This window comes from Stegostoma tigrinum, unplaced genomic scaffold (genome assembly GCF_030684315.1).
Source record: "Stegostoma tigrinum isolate sSteTig4 unplaced genomic scaffold, sSteTig4.hap1 scaffold_70, whole genome shotgun sequence".
Taxonomy (NCBI): Eukaryota; Metazoa; Chordata; class Chondrichthyes; order Orectolobiformes; family Stegostomatidae; genus Stegostoma; species Stegostoma tigrinum.
The window spans coordinates 1,612,934-1,637,206 of NW_026728643.1; the positions used below are offsets into that span (position 1 = coordinate 1,612,934).

Below are 24,273 nucleotides of genomic sequence, written 5' to 3' on the forward strand. Positions count from 1 at the left end.
GGTCTGTTATTTTATCCCTGTATCCTTTTATAAACGGGGTGGGACATATACACTCCTGCAGTGTTCCAGCATTACTCCCATATGCAATGAAGGAAGATTAAAAAGATTGAAAATTTTATGGACCAACTCAGCAACCCTCATACATTCCATCCAGACCTAGAAAATGTTCCCTTTTATTGTGATATGAATGAATGACGTAAGGAAGGCGCTAACGGAACCTGTTTGTTCAGTGACTGTAATTAATGTCAATCTCCACGGATTCTAAAATCCCTATGGAAGGTTTCGATTTTTTTGATGATAAATGGGCTGCTTTCAATGGATTATCCCACAGTATGAGTAGGAGCATTACCGACATCACGAACAGGGATCAGCAGCTCCAGAAAGAGGAGGAAGAGAGATCAGAATCTGAAAACATTACACTGGATTGTGACAACAATGGACAAGAGTTTATCCAATTATGTTTGGTATATTTCTGTGTATTACAATCGATGGTCACTATCACGGAAGATCTTTTATGTACTTTTTATTATCCAGTATTTTTATTATCCTATCCTGGCTATTGTTGGTGTCCCTGGTAAGTCTTACAGACCAGTTATTATTACTGTAAGGCATGTTTAACGGTATTGTTGTTCTTTCCATTTATTCTACAATCCTTGCTACTGAGACTCTGAATCAAGGTATTCACTCTACCAAGTATTAAGGACAGCATCAGTGAATTTGTTCATTCAGTCTCTCCATCTTTGCCTCTGACAGTGTCCCAAAGTCTCTTTGTTGACCTACTCAGTTCCAGTTGTGAACCAGATTCGTTGTAGACCTGTCCCTAATACTTAAATATTGGAAACATGAAGATCACGGTCTTCTCCTCCAGTTGCTAACTCCATTTCATTCCTCTGACTTCATCCCATCTCTAGCCAATATCTGGGGTTGAACCGGACATTTCACAACTGCAGTGATCCCTTTGGCTATGAGCTGATTCCTGACACCATGCCATGCCAATTCCTAATTTTAACTACCGATACCTCCAGAATGTTCTTCATTGACTCATGCCATCTGCTGTTTGAAGCTTCAGCTATGAAAATACAGGCTTAATGATGCCAATAGTCTGCTGCTAACACTCCCAGCTTCAAACCTGCAGAAGCAAATCTGATTCGATGCTCCACGGCTTGTATCCAAACTCACACAAAAACCTCATCCACCCATTATTCCTTCACTCACTGATCTATACTGTTATCGGGTCTGGCAATGCCTTTATTCTAATATTCTCAAGCGCATCATCACATCTGTCCAAGAAACGTCCCTCAGTCTCTCTCTCTGTTGATTACCCAGACTCCGGCTAGTTGTTCACATTTAAACAAATTTCCTCCATGTGTGTTCTCTCTCAATAATGGTTTTCACATGCACCACTGCCGCACCCCCACCACCCTCAACAAAAGTCCTCACCATGTATTAGTGCAATGGAGATTTAGAGACTTATATTTGTGGGATCTCCGTTTACTCTCACTCACAGTAGGGGCTGCAAATTCCCTCACTAGGCAGTTAGCTAGTGCAAATATTTTATGAATATTTGATTTGATTTACTATTATTCCATTTACCTAGGTATAGTGAAAATTTTATTTTGTTTTGTGTGCCATAAAGGCAGCATAGACCATACAAAGTTTATAAAGTGATAAACCAGGGCAAGGAATTAATTGTACCAGCTGCAGAGAAGGTGTACAAAAAACAAAATCAGCATTAGATTCAAAATTTGAGATGTCCATTCAGAAGTCTAATAACAGTGAGGATAAAGCTGTTCTTGAAACTGTTGGCACTTGAGTTTAAGCTTTTGTCTTCTGTCTGATGGAAGAAGTTGAAAGAGATTGCAAAAGGGGTAGGATGGGCCTTTGGTGATATTGGATGCCTTTCTGAGGCAGTGGAAAGTGTTGATGGAGCCAATGGATAGAAGGTTGGCTTGTGGGATGGACTGGGCTGTGTTTACAACATTCTGCAGTTTCTTTCAGGCCTGGGAGATTCGTTTACCTACCAAGCCATAATGCATCCAAATAGAATACTTTCGTGGTGCTTCTCAAAGTTGGTTAGAGTCATTAAGAACATGCTGAATTTCCTTAGCCTTCTGAGAATTGTTTTATGCTTTCTTCACCATTGCATCAACGTGGGTTGCCAATGACAGAATTTTGCTGATCGCCACTCCTAAGAAATTGAGACTCTCGACCATCTCCATCTCAGCTCCTTCGATGTCTACAGGAGTGTGTCCTCCACATTACTTCCTGACGTCAATGATCAGATCTTTCACTTTGCTCTCGTTGAAGGAGTGGTAGTTTATTTTACACCACACCACCACACACTCAATCTCTTTCCTGTATTCTACCTTGTCATTGTTTGATATCTGGCCAACAGCGGTGGTGTTGTCACAGAACTTGTAGATGGAGTCAGGACGAAATTTGACCACACAATCATGAACTTACAGGGAGTACAGTAAAGGGCTTGGTACATTGTGCTGTGGGGTGCTGGAGTAAACATTGTTGTGGTGAGGTGCTGTTGCCTATCCTCACTTATTGCAGTCTGTGTGTCAGAAAATTGAGGAGCTAGTTGCAGAGAATGGAACAAGGACCTACATCTTGGAATTTGGAGCTTAATATAATGGGGGTTATAGTGTTGGATGCAGAGCTGTAGTCAATATGTAGAAGTCAGACGGAGGTTTTCTTTTTATCCAAATGTTCCGGGGATGAGTGTAGAGCAAGGATGGTGATGTGTGCTGTAGACCTATTGCGATGGTAGGCGAATTGCAAGGAATCAAGGGAGGCTGGGAGGGTAGAGTTGATAGAAGCCATAATTAACTTCTCGAAGTGCTGCATAATAATGAAGATCAGAAAACACTGGGCAGTAGTCATTGAGGCATGTTGCATGAGTTTTCTTTGGTTCCAGGATGATGGTGATCTTCTTGAAGCAGGTGGGGACTTCAGATTGTAGTAAGGATAAGTTAAAGGTGTCAGTGACTACTCCCACCAGCTGGTCTGCATAGGATCTCATTGCACAGTCGGGGACTCCATCTGGGCCAATTCGTTTCCTTGGGTTCACTTTGAAAAAGGCCACTGTGATGTCTGCAAAGTCAGTGCGGGGTCAGGTGGATCTGAGGCTATTGCGGCAGATGACACAGAGTTCGTATCTGGATTTCCTGGAAAGTTCAGTGTCATCTTACTTCAACAACACAACACTTGGTCTTCAGTTGGCAATGGATTTCCCAGTTCTTCCATGGTTTCTAGTTGGGAAACATACGGATTGACTTCTTTGGAATGCAGTCCTCTGCACACTTGCTAATGAAGCCCATGATGGTGGTGGCATACTCAGCTAGGATGGCCGCTGAGTACTAGAACACAGACCATTACTGTGACTATTACTCATTCCAAGCAGTGCCATAGAAGCTGTCCGCTACCTCAAACCAGCACTGTACTATTGTCTATGCTGTGTCCTCAAGTTTTAATTTTTGCTTTAAGCTGGGGGGTGGAACATAGTTCTGTGATCTGATTTTCCATATAGCAGACAGAGTAGGGAGCAGTACCGGCTACAAAGCATAAGGCCTCGCAATATTCTGTCTCAAGTCCATTTGTACTGGTATATACTTAATGAAGAGGACCCTTCACTTCCACATGGAGCAGTATGGAAACTGCAGTCAGGATGGTGGATATAAATTCATGCGGCAAGTAGGGCAAGTACTTCACAATAAACTGGCAAATGTTTGCAATGTTCCCCATGCTGAGCAGAAAGTCCAGTAAACAGAGCAGTTCGCTCATGCCGTCTGCATGCCTCTCCATGCTGAGCCATCATCTGTCCCAATTTACTGTTTCCACTCAGATTCTGTGAGGCAGATTCAAAATTTGGTGAAATGCATAGAGCTAGGGTTCCAGCATCAATTCCAGCTCGGTCGACTGTCTGTGTGGAGTTTGCACATTCTTCCTGTGTCTGCGTGGGGTTCCTCCCATAATCAAAAGATGTAAAAGGTAAGTCGATTGGACAAGCTAAATTGCTCATCGCGTGAGGAATGTGCAGGCTAGGTGGATTAGCGATGGGAAATGCAGGGTCACAGGGATATAGTTGTAGTTTGCGTCTGTGTGGCATGCACTTCAGAGGGTCCATTTGGAGCTGATGGGCCAAATGCCCTGCTTCCAGACTGAGGGTTTCTATGATTTCAACTAATCCTATAATGCTCAATTCTAGTATCACATTCTGATGATTGAAACTTCCAAGGTCCGACTCCCCTGTCTCTTACCCCATATTTCCACAACGTGTTCTCACTTAATTATTTGTCCATTTGTATCTTTAGTGTGAATATTTCTGTCCAACTGTACATTTTCCCTGGCCTTTCCCTTTGCCTCCTTCATGTATCGAGTGCTGGCGTTGTGAAACACAGAAACAATGAAAAGGTGTGTGTCAGGTTATTGTTGGACAGGGGCTTTCACCAGCTTTGAGACATGTCTTTGAAACTTGGTCTGTGTCTTTTCACAAAACACCTGTGCTTGTCAGTGCAGTCAGTAACATGGGGAAGCTCTTTGAGTATGATTGCAAATGGCCAAGTATCTAACTTGTAGCTGAGGGGCTTCTGACTGACTCCTGTTATTGCAAGTCGGTGGGTGGTTTGCTGGACGATGTGCTTTGAGCTGCTCCTGATATTTAGGGAGATGTGGGGATTTAGTGATCCCACACTGGGTGGGCGGGGATGTAGTTACAACATCTGGGTCTGCAACATGAACAATAAATGGAGCAAAGGGCTGAAGGGAGGCGAAGCCCTGAAACCACAAAGCGAGTGCATGTGGGAAAAGGGATCGGCTGTATCCACCCCGAGTTTTCAAAGAACAGCTTCTCAAGCTATACCAATCCAGGCCCATTTGCCCAGTAGGCCAAGACCTCGTTGAACTCTTAAATCACATTTTTCGCTGTCAGCAGTTCGATCATTTCTGGTGTTACCTGACTATCCACACTTCCTGTAAATTCATCCAAGTCATTTTTATAAATAACAACAGTGGACCCAGCACAGATCTATGTGGCACACCGCTGGTCGTAGATTTCCAGCTGGATCAACAACTCTCTGCCACCGCGCTCTTTCTCCTCCCATCAAGAAAATTCTGCATTCAGTTGATTAGTTCTTCCTGATCCCATATGATCTACCCTTACTAACCAGTCAATGATGCGGGACTTGGTCGAAGGCCTTGTTAAAGTTCAAGTAGACAATGTCTCCCACATTGCTTTCATTTGTCTCTTGGTCAACTCAAAGACTGAATCAGGTTTGTGAGAAATGATTTCCCACACACAAAGTCATACTGGCTGTCCAAAATCAGTCCTTGCCTTTTGATATTCATCTAAATCCTATCTCTTAGAATTTCCTCCAACAACTTACCCACCACAGATGTCAGACTCGTCGTTCTGTAGTTTTATCGCCCTCCCTTGCAGCCTTTCTTAAATAAAGGCACAACATTAACCAGCACAAACCTCCCTCTCTGCCAGTCTTCTAGCACCTCACCTGCGACCATCAATGATGCAAATTTCTCTGGTAAGGACTCTTTTCAAGACAACGCTGCTTATTTCACAAAGTTCCTGAGACTCTGTTTCTTTCTCCACAGTAAATACTGGCTCAAAATATTTGTTGATTACCTCATCATCACCTCACACATAGATGAAATAGAAGCCCCATTCTCTCCCGAGTTATTCTTTTGCCTTTAATATGTGAGTAGAATCTCTTTAGATTCTCATTTATCTGTGAAAGCTATTTCATGTCCCTTTTTTTCCCTCCTGGTTTCCCTCTTAAGTGTATTGCCACATCCCCTGTACTCCTCAAATTATTCACTGATACTACTGCCGATATGTGATACGTGCCTCATTTTTTTTTTCTTTTCTACGTGTGAAGAGCTCCTTTATCTTCCATCATCCAGTGTTCCTTCCTCATGCCAGCCTTTACTTTCACATTAACAGATAAGCTCCTGAAACGCTCTCCTCAAGATCTTATGTGGATCAATAGGAGCATCTTTAACTTTCAGGTCAAAACTATTAATCCTTCATAATTTATGGCCTTTATGTTTGGATCAAGTAAAGTGAAACAACTTTGAAAAGCTTCAAAAAAATTGTATTTTTCATTGATCAATTTAGGAGCCAAAACTGAACACAGTTCATTAGGTGAGGTCTCAGTAATACCCTGTATAGATGCATTAAAATGTTTTTTTATTGACATAACTGATAACCACTGTAAATAAATTCCATATATCATCCACATGACCGACTGCAACTGCAGTCTACGTTTATTTTTGTCATGTGCCAGGACACTCAAATTCCTGGGTACTTTCAAATTCTGCAATCTCTCCTATTGTTTGCAGTTATTTTGTTATTCCATCAAAGTACAAACTTCCTACAACTCATATTATACAATTTTGGGTGAACACTAACCTCCCCATTGCAGATTCTCTGCTACTACTTGACAACGTGATGAATGCCTTTCTTGGTGTCAATACAGTAGTCTGGCCTGCTGTGCATGCTGGACTGTTGTCTTGGACCAACTCACAGTGTCCAGGGTGGTTCTGCGGATGGATTCAAAATTTGATGTAACAAACCATTTCAACTGATCTGGCAGTGTCTTTATTCAATGTTCTCATTCTTGTGATTTGGACTCTCCAAGGTCTCACTGGTCCAGTTACTCCAACTCAGCTGTTTTCTCCCTCATATTTCCACAATAATTTCTGAAATAACTGTCTGTTTCCATCTTTAATGTGATTTTTTTCTGTCTGTCTGTAACTTTCCCTGGCCTTGGCTTTTAGCTCCTAAGTGTATCGAATGTTGACATTGTGAAGCTGAGAAATAATAAAATGGTGAGAGTCAGGCTGTGGTTCACTTCCTGATGTGTCCCATGAGGTTTGCCATATTGGACAGGGATTTCAGCCACTTTGAGACTGCTTCAGTGTCTTTGAAACTTGGTCTGTTCCTGTCGACTGAAAGGCTCTGTTTGTCCCCCTCAGCTTATCATGTAGTCAGTAAGATTTTGAGTAATATTGTTAATTACCAGGCATCCAACTTGTAGCTGAGAGGACTCTGGGTGATTCTGTAATTGAAGCGTTAGTGGAGATGGTGTGGATGCTTGGCTGGAAGTTGTGCTTGTGCTGCTTCAAACAATCAGGGAGACGTGAGGATGTGGTGACCCAACACTGGGCGGAACATGGGACTGTAGTTACAGAACCTAGGTTTGCAACATTAACAACAAATGGAGCAAGTGCTGCAGAGAGGGGAAGCTCTGAAACCACAAAGCGAGTGTGTAGAGAAATCGATCTGCTGTATCTAACCCGGGTTTTCCAAGAGCAGCTTCCAAAGCTACACTCAACTCAGGAGCAGAGAATGAGAGGACCCTGACTGAACAAGGAGCTGATCACAGAGCTGCCTCCTCCTTTAACAGGTCCTGCAAGTTCACCCCAGGGGAGGACGGCGCTGTCAGTGGCTGTTAGGAACACAGTTCTGTTCATCTTCTACAAAGTGGAACTTTCTAGGGAGGAGTTTGTCACGTATCGACCATCTCCCAGTATGTCACCCTTTGCAATGGACAATGTGATTAAAATGTTTTCTCCCTCAGAGGAGAGCTGACGGCTGTATCCTTGCTTTCCCAGCAGAATGGGATTCCCAATGGCGTACCTGGTTCTGTGGTGTCAATGCACAGAGATAGAGGAACTGAGGGTACACTTACGCCATTAATGTTGCAGTGTAACCATGTACAGTACGTCATGCTTATGAATACCCACTGCCCTGTCATTCAGAAGCAGTCAGCTATTCTCATCATCTTCAGTTCTCCATGTAGAAAGAAAGGGTGGCGTCTCGGATAAAGGCTGTTCCCTTGATACACAGTTCAAAATATCCCGCCTGTCACCACTCCCCACCGCCAACCAACCACTTCCAATTATCCTGTGTGTACTGAGACAAATGGAGCCACTGGGAACATCAGGGAACAGACCGTCGGGAGATGGGGTAATGCTTCTGATGTCTGAATGGGTCAGAGCGAACCCTCCAGTACACACTGTATCACAATGTCCTGTAATCTCTCTCCATTTCAGTAATATACAGCCTTTAATGTTCCTGAAAGATTCACAGGTTCACAGTTATCCACATTAGATTACGTTTGCCAAATTGTTATCCATTGCTTATCCATTTTCTACCCCCTCTTCATAACTTCATTTCCTGCCTGTCTTGGAATCAATGGCAAATTCAGTTATAATACACTTATTCCATTTGTCCACATCGTTGATATAGGTGGTTAATAGTGTGGACCCAGCACTGGTTACTGTGTCATTGCAGTTGTTTATTCTTTTAAACTGATAAAAACTATTTTATCACAAATTTATCCCTGATTCTGGCTCATTACTTGGTCTTTCCCCTATTCATATGTAGCAGCTTTGTAAAGCATGAGAGATTAAAAAATCTGCTCCAACTGCTGAGGAACAGGTTCGAGTGGGTGAGTGGCCTCCTTACGTTCCTGTTTTAACATTCTCCACGTACTGAACAGACTGCTTCAGTATCGGTGTAGTTGTGGAAGTTACTGAACAGTTTGGAATCATCAGTGACCGGCCAACCTTTTACTTGATGATGGAGGGAAGGCCATTGATGCTGCAGCTGCCGACAGCACACAGTGCCAAATGGATGCCCAGGTTCAATTTGCCTGGTCCTTTAGAAGTGTGCTGTACTTCGCAGGAGGTACTGCTGCATAGCACAGTGGGCGGTACCTTCAGTATGACGCTGAGATTTTACCTTCTACAGGATTGTGTGCTGGTGGTCCGACAGGTACTATTAATGACAAGTACATCGGTAACAAGTCGTTTGTTTCACCTTGTTTGTTCAGCCATCACTTGCCACTGTCTGGCTGCTGTGTATTTACCCCTGCCCTGCTCAGTCAGTGGTGGGCCTGCAGAGACACTTTTGGTGATGGACATTGAAGTATCGTACCCAAGGTACATTCTGTGTCCTTGTCACACTCAGTGCTTTATCCGATTTGTTTCCAATGTTGTGGGGAACTGATTTATCACTGAGGGATGGTGTGAACGGCAGTTGATGACCCTCATCAGGCGATTTTCTCGACCATCTTTGACCTGTTATCATGAGATTTCTCGGGTTCTGGAGTTAATGTTGTGGAAGTCCAGGGAAGCTCCTTTCCTGACTGTGCACCACAATGCCAACACCATTGGTGAGTCTATCCTCCCAGTGCGGACAGGGTATATCCAGGGATGGACATGGTGCTTCATGAAACATTACTTACCTGGTCTGATTCTGTGGGTATGACAATGTCAGTCTGTTTCCTGATCGGTCAAAATGAGGATGAAAGGATATAATGGAAAAGAAATTAATGGCTTAAAAAGCTGAATGAAAAGCATTGTATCTGAATGTGTCTGTACTTTCACGAAAGATTGAGGAATTCACTGCATACATTGAGGTAATTGGATATGTTTTAATGACATGGGAGAGACATGGCTGCAGGGTGCCCGACGTTGCAAACTGAATATCCAGAACAATTACATTTGGGAGTGTTGATGAAAAATGAAAAGAAAGTAGCAGAAATCTATGAATAAGAAATGATATTTGTATGATCATAAAAGAGGATTGTACATCAAATTATAAAGGCATTGCCTTAATCTTATTATTTTCGTATGTAAAGTGCCAGTTGAGTTGAGTTTTGGGGAGAGATTTCCACTGTGAGGCTGAGTGGGTCTCACCAAAACTGATGGACAGAAGGGCCTTTGTGATGTGGATCTTTATGACTCCATCACATTCTGTCACCGACAGTTTAGACAAAAAGACAGCAATTTCCAACCTCCGTTTGTCTTCAAGGAACTGGGAGAGAATATTTTCAGGACGGCAACATCCCGACTCTCCATATTAGGAACTATAACTGTGTCTGCTATCAAGTGATTGATTTGTTGGAATGTTCCAGAAACTATCTGTTCTTATGGAGATAACAAAGTGTGGAGCTGGATGAGCACAGCAGGCCAAGCAGCATCTTAGGAGCTCAAAAGCTGACGTTTCGAGCCTAGACCCTTCATCAGAAATGGGGGAGGGGAACGGGGTTCTGAAATAAATAGGGAGAGAGGGGGAGGCGGACCGAAGATGGATCAGGGGAGAAGACAGGTAGAGAGGAGGTATAGGTGGGGATTTAGGGAGGGGATAGGTCAGTCCAGGAAGGACGGACAGGTCAAGGGGGTGGGGTGAGGTTAGTAGGGAGGAAATGGAGGTGCAGCTTCAGGTGGGAGGAGGGGATAGGTGGGAGGAAAAACAGGTTAGGGAGGCGGGAACGAGCAGGGCTGGTTTTGGGATAGAGTGGGGGAGGGGATATTTTGAAGCTTGTGAAATCCACATTGATACCATTGGGCTTCAGGGCTCCCAAGCGGAATATGAGTTGCTGTTCCTGCAACCTTCGGGTGGCATCATTGTGGCACTGCAGGAGGCCCATGATGGACATGCCATCTAAAGAATGGGAGGGGGAGTGGAAATGGTTTGCGACTGGGAGGTGCAGTTGTTTGTTGCGAACTGAGCGGAGGTGTTCTGCAAAGCGGTCCCCAAGCATCCACTTGGTTTCCCCAATGTAGAGGTAGCCACAACGGGTATGGAGGGAGGGTTTCTTGTGTGCTAAATTACATTTTCATTTTAAAAAAAGAGAAATTGATATTTGTTACTTGTTCTCCATTTTTTCCAATAAATCAATGATACATTTGAAAATATTACTGGGTTCTCAATCAAACTGGTAACTTTGCCTCCAGGTTGATCTATAATTTATTTGTTTTTCTTCCTCACAGTTAACGTAGTGACGGTCTATGTCCTGCTAAATAAAGATTGTGGATTGTCTCCATGTGTCAGACGTTACCTGGGGGCCATGGCAGTGGCGGATCTACTGGTCATTATCCTCGACCTGATATTGAGACACATTCCCATTGTTTATCGGGAAGAGTTTGATTTCCTGCGGTACATCCCCGTGTGTAATATCCACGCCGTCCTGCTTTATGCAGCCACTGACTGTTCTGTCTGGTTCACTGTCTCTTTCACCTTTGATCGATTTGTGGCCATTTGTTGCCAGAAGCTGAAAAGTAAATATTGCAGTGAGAAAACGGCGGCTGTGGTTCTGGGAACAGTGACTGTGCTGAGCTGTTTAAAGAACATGTTCTGGTATTTTATGCTCGGAGTTCGCTATTGGATGGGGAACAGCCCCTGGTTTTGTTATGCAACTGTTGGTGTTGAATTCTCTCGTGTCTGGGGCACAGTCGAGTTTCTCCACTACATTTTAACCCCGGCTCTCCCATTTCTCCTGATTCTGCTGCTCACTGTTTTCACTGTCAGACACATTTTAGTGACCAGCAGAGCCCGCAGGAGACTCCGGGCTCACACCAATGGGGACGGTCAGTGTGACACAGAAATGAGAAATCGAAGAAAATCCATCATTTTACTGTTTGTGATCTCGGCCAATTTCATCCTGTTATGGTCAACATTAATGGTGTTTTCTATATGGAACCGGATGTATAATTTAGGGTATGAGTCTGTGCATTTACATACATTTGTGCGGGAATTGGGCTTCATGCTGCAGCTCCTCAGTTGCTGCACAAACACCGCGATTTATGCCGTGACCCAGACTAAGTTCAGGCAGCAGCTGAAGAATGTGCTGAAATATCCCTTTACCCAAATTCATCCATCAATCAAATTCACTCATTAATCAATCCATCCAGGATTTTCTCATTTCAGTTCAATGTTTCAGCAATGAAGCAGCCTGTCGCTATGGTAACAGACTGAGGGTAGTGCTGGTTTATCCAACCTTATCCCACAGGGGGTTACAGGGACACATGTCAATGTTTCTCTCAACTCACAGTCCAAAGAGAAAAGGCACCATTCCACTGACTGCATCCATAACTTCAATATGTAATTAACGTTCATTAAAAAGTGCCAAGCAGCTCAGCAAACTATATTGTTGTTTGTCTCTGTGTTGAAGAAGCTCAGCTGGAGAGAGACAGACTCGGCCCCAAGGGAATGGGAGGATTTCGGGACTGAGCTCAGGAGTTGGGTTCAAGTCACTCTGTCCTTTTGTTCACCTCGGGCATATCTCTGTCTGTTTCTCTCCTGTCCCTCCTTGCTCACTCTCTCCCTCTCTGACCCCCAACCCTCTCACCAGCCCTGTCTCCATTCCCTTCATTCTCTCTTTCCACCCACTCTCTCCAAACCACTCCCTTCCTCTCTCCCTGAGTCCTGTCTCTCTCTCTCTCTCCCTCCTCCTCGAATGGCAGCACCCGCTTCTCTCACCCACTGTCTGTGTGAACCCCCTCTCCCACTCTATATTTTTCCCTCTGACCCCACCTCTCCCTCATCCCCTATCACACTCTTTCCTTCTCTCGTCCCCCTCCTCCATTCCATCTCTCTCCCCATCCCCCCTCTACCTTTGTCTATCTTTGTCTCCCCCCGTCGCTCTCACTTCTCACTGTGGTTTTTGTTCCCTTGTCTCTACCGCTCTATCTCTGACCCACTTTCTCTCTGTCTCTGTCTTTCCCTCTCTCTCGCCCTCTCTCTCTCTCGGTCTCTCGCGCTCGCTCTCTCTGTGTCGTGCTCTCTCGTGCTCTTTCTCTTGCTCTCTCTCTCTCTCTCTCTCTCTCTCTCGTCCTCTGCTCTCACTCCAAGTCCCTTAATTAGCTCTGTAACCCGCTGGGTCTCTGACCCCATCCCCCTGGCCCCCAGCCACGTGTCAGGCTCCCTGGCCCCATCCCGCTTTGCCCCAGCCTCTTTTCCTCTCGCTCCCTCACCGTTCAAAGCTCGCTGACACCCTCCCGCCCTACTCCCAGTCCCTCCCTCCTCTGTCCTTCTCAGTCCCTTGCTCCCTCCCTCTCCATCCCTCGTTCCTGTCCATTGCTCCATCGCTACCTGTCCCTCCCACCCCGAAACCCGCACCCTCCCACCTCACTCCCCATCTGTCCCTCTCTCAATCTCTCCCCATCTCTCGTTCCCTCACTCCATCCCAGTTGCTCCCTCCTGCTTTGTCGGTGTGCCTCAGCCCCGTCCCTGTCCCTCGCTCCAACAACGTCCCTCGCTCCCTGTCCCTCCTAGTCAATTTTCCTCACTTCCTCCTCCCTGTCACCATCCCTGCCCCTCGCTCACTCCCCATCCCACCTCGCTCCCTCCCACCCTACTCCCCGTCCCTCCCTCACTCCGTCATTCCCAGTCCCTTGCTCCCTCACTCTCTGTCCCTCCTTCCATGTCCCTTGCTCCATCGCTACCTGTCCCTCCCTCCCCGTCTCTCATTCCCTCTCCTCTCCCACCCGTCCGCCTCTCTCTCAATCTCTCCCCATCCCTCACTCCCTCCCAGTTGCTCCCTCCCAGTCCGTCACTCCCTTTCTGTTCCTCGCTCCGTCCATGTCCCTCACTCGCTCCATCCCTGTGCCTCGCTCCCTCGCTCTCTCCCTTGTTCCCTCCCCATCTCTCGCTGCCTCACCCCCTCCCTGTCCCTCTCTTTCCCTCGCTCCCCCCTGGTCCCTCACTCCCACACCATCCCTTGCCCACTCCCTGACCCTCGTTCCCATTACGTCCCTCACTCCCTGTCCTTCCCAGTCCATGTGCCTCATGCACTCCTCCCTGTCACAATCCCCACCCCTCACTCCCTACCTGTCTCTGTCTCCGTACCTCATTCCTTCCCCATCCCTTGTTCCCTTGTGCCCTCCCCGGCCCTCGTTCACTCGCTGTGCCCTCACTCATTCCCTCCCGTCCGCCCTACTTCCCGTTTCTCCCTCACTCGCTCCTTCCCCATCCCTCGATTCTGTCCCTCTCTCCCCATCCCTTGCTCTCTCCCAACCTCCTGCCATACTCCCTGTCCGTCCTCTCCTGTTCCTCACTTGCTAACCCTCCATCCTTTGCTCCCCGTCCCTTGCTTCATCGCTACTTGTCCCTCCCTCCCTGACCCTCTAACCCTCCCCCTCCCTCCCCATCTGTCCCTGGCTCAATCCCTCCCCATCCCTCAGCCCCTCACTCCATCCCTATCACTCCGTCCTAGTCACTTGCTCCCTCACTCGATTTCAGTCGCTCTCTTCCCATCTCTCGCTCCTTTGCACCCTCCCTGTCCCTCGCTCCCTTGCTATCCCTCATCCCATCCTTGTCACTCGCTCCCACCATATCTGTTGCTCCCTGTCCCTGCCAGTCAATGTCCCTCGCTCCCTCCTCCCTGTCACCATGCTTGCCTCTCACACCCTCCCTGTCCCTCTCCATCCCTCACTCACTCCAACCCCACTCCCCATCCGTTCCTCGCTCCATGCTTCCCCGTCCCTCACTTCCTCGATCTCCATCCTTCACTTACCGTCTCTTGCTCCACTGCTACCTGTTCTTCCCTCCCCGTCTGTCCCTCTCTCAATCCCTCCCTGTCCCTCGCTCCATCACTCCAGCTCAGTCGCTCCCTCCCCATCCGTCGCTGCTTTGCTCCCTCCCTGTCGCTCACATTCTTCCTGTTCCTCCCTCCTTGTCCTTTGCTCCCTCTCTGTGCCCCCTCTCCTTGTCTGTCCCTGTCCTGTCCCTCACTCCCTCCCCATCCCTTGTCATAATTCCTGCTCTCCATGCTGTATAGCTTCCTTTTCTTCCTGCCTTATCTTTCTTTCTGCCTCTCTTTTTACTTTAAGATATTCTTCTCTTTTTCACCCCTGTCCCATTCTAATTCTCCCTCTATCTTCACCGTTCCACTTATTACAGGGCATTGCCTCGCATTTTCACTGTTTGTATAGGGAGGGGGGTCTATCCATCCCCTCCAAGCTTGGGTATAGGGTGGATTTCTTTTCTGGGTCTTCTACTTCTGTAGTCTGATAAATCTGTTCTTTGCCACCCTTCCTGATCACAACTGCTGCTTGGTACGCATTTCTCAACTCGTCCCCTTCTTTGCTAAATAGTTTTAATATTTCCATCTCCTGTTCTTTTTTTTAACTTATTTTCTCCGATTTATCTGTTGATCTGTAGGTCTTCATTAACCCTTCCATTTCCTCACATACGCTAATATCACAAGGACACACTTTTGGCCATTTAGTCATTAACTTCTCAGTTCCTTTTGCCCATTTCTCAGAAATTTTCACAATGTTGTTTATTTTTTAATTTTATCACTGTCAAGGCGTTATTATTAGTGGTTAGAACAGCCTCAATCCATCTGCTAAGTACATCAACAATAACAAGACAACACCTATAGCAATGTACATGCGGCAATTCAATAAAATCAAGCTGAATGCACTCAAATAGACAACCAAGCAAGAATGTTTTCCTGTTATGCACTGCACTCCTTGACCAGTCAATAAGCATTGGTAACAACGCATCAGGAATACACACTTGGCCAACTGGAGTGACCCAACGGTGTTTTGAAGCAGCGCACGAACACCAATGCGTCTTCCATAATCGTTTTTCAGAGTCAGGGGCGCCCCCCGGTAAACGCTGAACAGTGGCAGTATCTGGCACGCCCGGCATGTTTGAAGGAGGCAAGCAATTTATTGCCTGCTAGCTCATAGAGGGCACTCAAAAAGTTTGATCTGCGGCAGCCTTATCAACCCGAGCTTTACCCACAGAATCATCGGAGGGATGGGCAGCACATTTGATAATAGCCAAATGTTTAGGGAGGAGGATTGCCTGGAGAAGGGTTTTAACATACAGGGAATTCTGGATGGGTGTACCTGAGGATGTTTTCTCAGGCCTCTCCTGTGAGTTTTAAAAGAATCCCGCTCTCCCTCCTTTTGTTCACGAGCACTCTGTCCCGTATTCCACTTCAGGTTTCTCTGTTTAGTTTTAGACCTAGTACGACGGGAGGTAAGGTCTGTATAAGCCGTGGGCTTGTATTCTTTATCTTGTGGCTTGTACATAAAATGTGGTTTGCCAGACAACAGTATAAATGCATTACTGATGTTTAATCTGAAAATGACTACATGAACGAACTGTATTCTTCCAGTCTTCCAATTGTGGGCAACCAAAGGCAGGTGACTGTATTATTTTAAAATAACTTCTGCTCGGAAATAGCCCCTTGATGCTGTATTATGAGGCAGTTCTGACCCAGCTAAATCTCTACATTGTTAGCAGGAAGTTTAAACCAATTCGTCAGATCTGCAACTCAGTATTGGCGGAATTTCTGCAAAAGTGGTTAATTTGCAAATGTTTGCAGAGTAAGGTTTGCCAGAAGATTTTAAATCACATCCTTATTTGTAGTTGAGCCAAATGTTACTTTATATTTTAGACCTTTCTGCAGAAGCATTAATTGGGCAGGGAAGACCAAATTAACAAATTGAACTTCAAACAGAATTTCTTACAGATATGAATGTAATGCTCTCATGATCTTGGTTAACAGTAGAATTTTTTGGGCATCTGCATGTTCTACTGTTTCACATAATCAACATCACATGTAACATTTTACTTTAAGTTGCCCACTTCCTTCTCCAGTCCTCCTGGTCTTACTCATTTATATCATTACTTTGGAAAAACATCGACAAGCCAGATATGTCAGGAGGTACCTCTGTTTTATTTCAGTATGGTCATTCAGGCTGGTGTTTCACTCCTAATTCTTTATTCTTCATTTGCTTGCTCAATCTTTCCTGCTCTGCTTTACTCGAATCATAATCCTCAAGCTGCTGCTTCAACAACTCCCACGATTTAAAGTTTCCTTCATGATCACATAGTCTAATTCCTCTTCGACATGCATTATTCTCCCAACTCGCCAGTTTAGATTTGTTCGTTATTTCCTCAGTAGCTTTTCTCCATGTGGATATTAAAATTTTTCATTTTGTCCCCGAATTGCATTTCCAAATTGTTTCTTTCAATTTTATGCATTTATCTACATCCCAACTTCCCCCTATTGGCCATATTTCATTCCGTAATTTGTTATTAAGGCATGCTGACAGACATCTGAATCGGTCCTCATCCTCAGAAGTATCTCAGCACGTTCGATGTAGAGGAGCTCCAGTGCCGGATTTATCCAAGGTTTACCCCATTTTTAGCGCTTTTACCTTGTTGCTTATTTCTATATCCTACAAAAGTGTCCTTGGTCTCAACGCCCACTTCAGGGTCGTGACCTTCACGTGGGGGATTTCCCCTCTTAACAACCAGTCTAAGGCAGGGTGTTTGAGACAGACAGACACTGTACTTATCCTACACTTATACCGAATACTTATTCTACTTTACTCCTGCTTAGGGGTGCGAGGCGCAGATAGGAACACCAATCATCCAAATCCGAATTTTCCTTGTCTCCCGCACCCCAACCAAAGCCAACCATTGAATTACACAACTCTTTTTGTTTGTCAATAACCAGTGACTTTTCTTTTTATTTCTGTTGACATTTGACTTGAGTATATTTGTTTTTGAGGACCTCAATTAATTTTATGGTACCATTCCCAATTTCGTGGCAGACTCCTGTCATGAATTTAATACCAATTGTTTATGGCTTTCATCACAAAATTGTCGCCACAGTCCATTCCATTCTTTCATTTTTTGAGTCCATGTTTCATCGCCAAAGCAACTACTGGGCTGATTTAGCCAATTGATTATTTTTTGGGGCCGCTTAGTAGCCACTGTTCAAAATCTAATTTCTTATTTAAGGCACCAGACAGTTGGCCTTAGTAACTATCAATGAAGCACTATTATATACTGATTAGTAATTGTGTGAATATACCCTGTGATCACACCTTATAGCTCCTTTAAGAGAAGTATAAAAATGTCTTTGCATTAACCTGCGGTGTGCAGCTCCTCCGAGGAATACGGAAGTGCTCAACTTCTGTGTTTCTGGATGCTCTGTACCCGGCTGTATTGAGAAATAAAGAGTTAAGCCTTAAACAGCCAGACCGACTGCAGGTCTTCAGATTTATCTGGATACTTTTCACATCGTTTCACCGTGAGGAAGATAGATCTTCCGTCTTATCTACCATTATTACCAATCTTAAACAAGTTTCCGTCATAATGTCGACCCAAAACTTCTACTAATCAACCATCTGTCAACGAACAGCAAATTAACTACTTCCACAAAAAGCTTCACTACTCCAAAGAACTTGTCAGCCTTGTTGTAACATACCACGATACTCCTTAGTGTCACCTTTCAAAGACTAATTTAGAAATCACTTTAAACAATGCTAATTTGACCAGATTTGACTCCATGACTCATTAAAGTATTCAACACTCAGGTCTCCGACCTGTCTTTTTTTTTCTCTCTCACTTCACCGACTAATTTAGAAATCACTTTAATCAATGCCAATTTGACCAGATTTGAGTCCCTGACTCATTTAAAGTCTTCAACAGCCAGGTCTCCAACCTGTCTATTTTTGTCTCTCATTTCACAATGTTAGAGTCCTCGACTCTATTCTGGATCCCCGATCCGTAGGACCCAGACCTTGAAATGGAGTCGCCGACTCCCTCTTTACTCATTTCAAATTTCCCTCATCATTCCAAGACCGGTGCTTTTTCGGGCTGGACTTAGACTATAGGCAGCAAAGGGTGGAGTCAATCGCTGCTTTGAATGAGAGGAAAACCAGATGGAAAAAAAATAGAAAATAAAATGTGAGGCTGGATGAACACAGCAGGCCAAGCAGCATCTCAGGAGCACAAAAGCTGACGTTTCGGGCCTAGACCCTTCATCAGAGAGGGGGATGGGGGGAGGGAACTGCAATAAATAGGGAGAGCGGGGGAGGCGGACCGAAGATGGAGAGTAAAGAAGATAGGTGGAGAGAGTATAGGTGGGGAGGTAGGGAGGGGATAGGTCAGTCCAGGGAAGACGGACAGGTCAAGGAGGTGGGATGAGGTTAGTAGGAAGCTGGGGGTGGGGCTTGGGGTGGGAGGAAGGGATGGGTGAGAGGAAGAGCCGGTTAGGGAGGCAGAGACAGGTTGGAATGGTTTTGGGATGCAGTGGGTGGGGGGGAAGAGCTGGGCTGGTTGTGTGGTGCAGTGGGGGGAGGGGACGAACTGGGCTGGTTTAGGGATGCAGTAGGGGAAGGGGAGATTTTGAAACTGGTGAAGTCCACATTGATACCATATGGCTGCAGGGTTCCCAGGCGGAATATGAGTTGCTGTTCCTGCAACCTTCGGGTGGCATCATTGTGGCAGTGCAGGAGGCCCATGATGGACATGTCATCAAGAGAATGGGAGGGGGAGTGGAAATGGTTTGCGACTGGGAGGTGCAGTTGTTTGTTGCGAACTGAGCGGAGGTGTTCTGCAAAGCGGTCCCCAAGCCTCCGCTTGGTTTCCCCAATGTAGAGGAAGCCGCACCGGGTACAGTGGATGCAGTATACCACATTGGCAGATGTGCAGGTGAACCTCTGTTTAATGTGGAATGTCATCTTGGGGCCTGGGATAGGGGTGAGGGAGGAGGTGTGGGGTCAAGTGTAACATTTCCTGCGGCTGCAGGGGAAGGTGCCGGGTGTGGTGGGGTTGGACGGCAGTGTGGAGCGAACAAGGGAGTCACGGAGAGAGTGGTCTCTCCGGAAAGCAGACAGGGGAGGGGATGGAAAAATGTCTTGGGTGGTGGGGTTGGATTGTAAATGGCGGAAGTGTCGGAGGATGATGCGTTGTATCCGGAGGTTGGTGGGGTGGTGTGTGAGAACGAGGGGGATCCTCTTAGGGCGGTTGTGGTGGGGGCGGGGTGTGAGGGATATGTTGCGGGAAATACGGGAGACGCGGTCAAGGGCGTTCTCGATCACTGTGGGGGGAAAGTTGCGGTCCTTAAAGAACTTGGACATCTGGGATGTGCGGGAGTGGAATGTCTTATCGTGGGAGCAGATGCGGCGGAGGCGGAGGAATTGGGAATAGGGGATGGAATTTTTGCAGGAGGGTGGGTGGGAGGAGGTGTATTCTAGGTAGCTGTGGGAGTCGGTGGGCTTGAAATGGACATCAGTTACAAGCTGGTTGCCTGAGATGGAGACTGAGAGGTCCAGGAAGGTGAGGGATGTGCTGGAGATGGCCCAGGTGAACTGAAGGTTGGGGTGGAAGGTGTTGGTGAAGTGGATGCGGCTTCGACTACATTGGGGACACCAAGCGGAGGCTTGGGGACCGCTTTGCAGAACACCTCCGCTCAGTTCGCAACAAACAACTGCACCTCCCAGTTGCAAACCATTTCCACTCCCCCTCGCATTCTCTAAATGACATGTCCATCATGGGCCTCCTGCACTGCCACAATGATGCCACCCGAAGGTTGCAGGAACAGCAACTCATATTCCGCCTGGGAACCCTGCAGCCATATGGTATCAATGTGGACTTCACCAGTTTCAAAATCTCCCCTTCCCCTCTTGCATAGCTAAACCAGCCTAGTTCGTCCCCTCCCCCCACTGCACCACACAACCAGCCCAGCTCTTCCCCCCCACCCACTGCATCCCAAAACCGGTCCAACCTATCTCTGCCTCCCTAACCGGTTCTTCCTCTCACTCCTCCCTTCCTCCCACCCCAAGCCGCACCCCCAGCTACCTACTAACCTCATCCCACCTCCTTGACCTGTCCATCTTCCCTGGACTGACCTATCCCCTCCCTACCTCCCCACCTATACTCTCTCCACCTATCTTCTTTACTCTCCATCTTCGGTCCGCCTCCCCCTCTCTCCCTATTTATTCCAGTTCCCTCTCCCCATCCCCCTCTCTGATGAAGGGTCTAGGCCCGAAACGTCAGCTTTTGTGCTCCTGAGATGCTGCTTGGCCTGCTGTGTTCATCCAGCCTCACATTTTATTATCTTGGAATTCTCCAGCATCTGCAGTTCCCATTATCTCTGGAAAAAAAATACTCACGTCTGGCCAGCCGATTCCTCTACAGTCAATAGTGAAAGACTCGAGGCTCTTACACCGCTGTCCCAAATCCGTCCGTACCGAATCCGAGTCACGGCACCGTATGAAAATCTCCACCCCCAGAGGGGCGTCTTGCTTCCGCAATCGGTCAATGAGTACTCGCAGTCGGTCTGGCTGTTTAAGGCTGAACCCTTTATTTCTCAATACAGCCGGGTACAGAGCATCCAGAAACACAGTTCACCTGGGCCATCTCCAGCACATCCCTCACCTTCCTGGACCTCTCAGTCTCCATCTCAGGCAACCAGCTTGTAACTGATGTCCATTTCAAGCCCACCGACTCCCACAGCTACCTAGAATACACCTCCTCCCACCCACCCTCCTGCAAAAATTCCATCCCCTATTCCCAATTCCTCCGCCTCCGCCGCATCTGCTCCCACGACAAGACATTCCACTCCCGCACATCCCAGATGTCCAAGTTCTTTAAGGACCGCAACTTTCCCCCCACGGTGATCGAGAACGCCCTTGACCGCGTCTCCCGCATTTCCCGCGACACATCCCTCACACCCCGCCCCCGCCACAACCGCCCTAAGAGGATCCCCCTCGTTCTCACACACCACCCCACCAACCTCCGGATACAACGCATTATCCTCCGACACTTCCGCCATTTACAATCCGACCCCACCACCCAAGACATTTTTCCATCCCCTCCCCTGTCTGCTTTCCGGAGAGACCACTCTCTCCGTGACTCCCTTGTTCGCTCCACACTGCCGTCCAACCCCACCACACCCGGCACCTTCCCCTGCAACCGCAGGAAATGCTACACTTGTCCCCACACCTCCTCCCTCACCCCCATCCCAGGCCCCAAGATGACATTCCACATCAAGCAGAGGTTCACCTGCACATCTGCCAATGTGGTATACTGCATCCACTGTACCCGGTGCGGCTTCCTCTACATTGGGGAAACCAAGCGGAGGCTTGGGAACCGCTTTGCAGAACACCTCCGCTCAGTTCGCAAAAAACAACTGCACCTCCCAGTCGCAAACCATTTCCACTCCCCCTCCCATTCTCTAGATGACATGTCCATCATGGGCCTCCTGCACTGCCACAATGATGCCACCCGAAGGTTGCAGGAACAGCAACTCATATTCCGCCTGGGAACCCTGCAGCCATATGGTATCAATGTGGACTTCACCAGTTTCAAAATCTCCCCTTCCCCTACTGCATCCCTCAACCAGCCCAGTTCGTCCCCTCCCCCCACTGCACCACACAACCAGCCCAGCTCTTCCCCCCCCCACCCACTGCATCCCAAAACCATTCCAACCTGTCTCTGCCTCCCTAACCGGTTCTTCCTCTCACCCATCCCTTCCTCCCACCCAAAGCCGCACCCCCCGCTACCTACTAACCTCATCCCACCTCCTTGACCTGTTCGTCTTCCCTGGACTGACCTATCCCCTCCCTACCTCCCCACCTACACTCTCTCCACCTATCTTCTTTTCTCTCCATCTTCGGTCCGCCTCCCCCTCTCTCCCTATTTATTCCAGAACCCTCACCCCATCCCTCTCTCTGATGAAGGGTCTAGGCCCGAAACGTCAGCTTTTGTGCTCCTGAGATGCTGCTTGGCCTGCTGTGTTCATCCAGCCTCACATTTTATTAACACAGAAGTTGAGCACTTCCGTATTCCTCAGAGGAGCTGCACACCACAGGTTAATACAAAAACATTTTTATACTTCTCTTAAAGGAGGCTACAAGGTGTGATCACAGGGTATACTCACACAATTACTAATCAGTACATAATAGTGATTCTTGATAGTTACTAAGGCCAACTGTCCAAAATAGTTGTTCTCTCTGCAGAGCTCTGTAATCTGATACTACTTCTAAAACTGCTACTGTTCCCTGCTGTTTTGTTCCAGCAAATTACTAACGATCTATCGTCATTTAATTTAAACCAGGTTCAATAATACTTGCAATACGGCACTCTCTGCTTCACTTGTTCTGTCCGTACAGACCTCTGGTTTTTAGCGCAGTATCCACAGAACTCTCTGCCCTGCACGTCCAGACCCTTTCTACCTACGAGGCAGTATCCACAGAATTCTCTGCCCTGCCCGTTCAGCCCCTCGCTACCTATGAGGCAGTATCCACAGGATTCTGTGCCCTGCCCGTCCAGCCCCTCGCTACCTATGAAGCAGTATCCACAGGATTCTGTGCCCTGCCCGTTCAGCCCCTCGCTACCTATGAGGCAGTATCCACAGGATTCTCTGCCCTACCCATGCAGCCCCTCGCTACCTCCGAGGTGGTATCCAGAGAACTCTCTGCCCTGCCCATCCAGCCCCTCGTTACCTACGAGGCAGTATCAGCAGAATTCTCTGCCCTGCCCGTGCAGCCCCTCGGTTCCTACGAGGCGGTATCCACAGGTACTTACTTACACCATGTGGAATTTTACTTCAACTGATCTTTTTTCACTTATTTGTCCCTTACCCCAATGCACAGTTTACTTGAACAGGCCTCCACGTCTCCTTCAACTTTAAGTTACTTTCTGCTGTTTGGATCTTTGAGTCGGAGAGACCATTCGGAAGCTTCCCCACACTTCCAAGTCCCCGAGGACCCCCAAGCGAACAGAATTTGGTCCGAATCAGAAGCAAAAATGCTTTTTTTGGTGGGTGCACCCTTATTCTGTCAGTCACAGGAGTGTCCCCAGCGGGCCGGGAAGCGCCCTGTTGCTGCCGCCCCTCTACAGGTAGGTATTTTCACGACCCTGCTCATTGTGCCAAATTTGTAGTGGAGAAACTACCAGGAGATGTGGAGAATTCTTCAGGAAGTTAAACTTTTATTTGCAAAAAAAAGCTGTTACAATCAGAGATTGGTTTCCCGATTCGCACCGATTCTCGGAGCTCGTCATTTTTTATACCTTTTTGCGAACCTATTTTCCTTCAAATTATCAGCATTCCCAATGGAATTAACTGGTAAACAACTTATGTCACTGCTCTCAGATCATTTCTATCTCACAACAGAGAGCCATTGCACCTGCACTTGAAGGTCAGTTAGAGCGGTTAGTACTCCTCTATCTTGTCAGGTTACTGCTGTATTTTGAAAGGCGCATTGTCTACTGTCTTCCTTTGCAGGGCACTGAGGGTTAGTGATTTATGTGGTAATAGCAGAATTAGTAAAGTTCATAGCCTAGAAGCTATTTTGTTGCTAATTTGCATCGAGAAGCCATCTTGTGCCTGTATACAACTTGCTTATTTATTACTCCATCTGCCACAATGGTCCTTCGCCTCGGGTTGACCCCATTACATCATGCTAGTCCTTACTTCTATGTTACATGCTTTAATTAACCTAATTAAGCTGCTGTTAATAGCTAACCTAGGTGTCCTACCATTGTTTTACACTCCCTTGAACTATGCTCAAGCGCTTCATTCTGTTAAGGTACAGCATTCTTTTGATTATTGTAACGTTCCATAAATCAGTACATCATCCTGCTGATCACTGTAAGATTTAACCCTTAGTCTGCCCATATAATCTTAATTTCCATCAACA

The 24,273-nt window shown here is 46.8% G+C and overlaps 1 protein-coding gene across 1 annotated transcript; it reads left to right on the top strand.

Moving 5' to 3' along the window:
* The first annotated feature begins 343 nt into the window (after positions 1-343).
* Positions 344-23,188, top strand: LOC132209180 (uncharacterized). The gene is made up of 3 exons (XM_059644328.1): positions 344-574; positions 10,804-11,317; positions 22,744-23,188. The coding sequence occupies exons 1-3, from the start codon at positions 436-438 to the stop codon at positions 23,186-23,188; spliced, it is 1,098 nt and encodes a 365-aa protein (XP_059500311.1). The 5' UTR covers positions 344-435.
* The last annotated feature ends 1,085 nt before the right edge of the window (positions 23,189-24,273 follow it).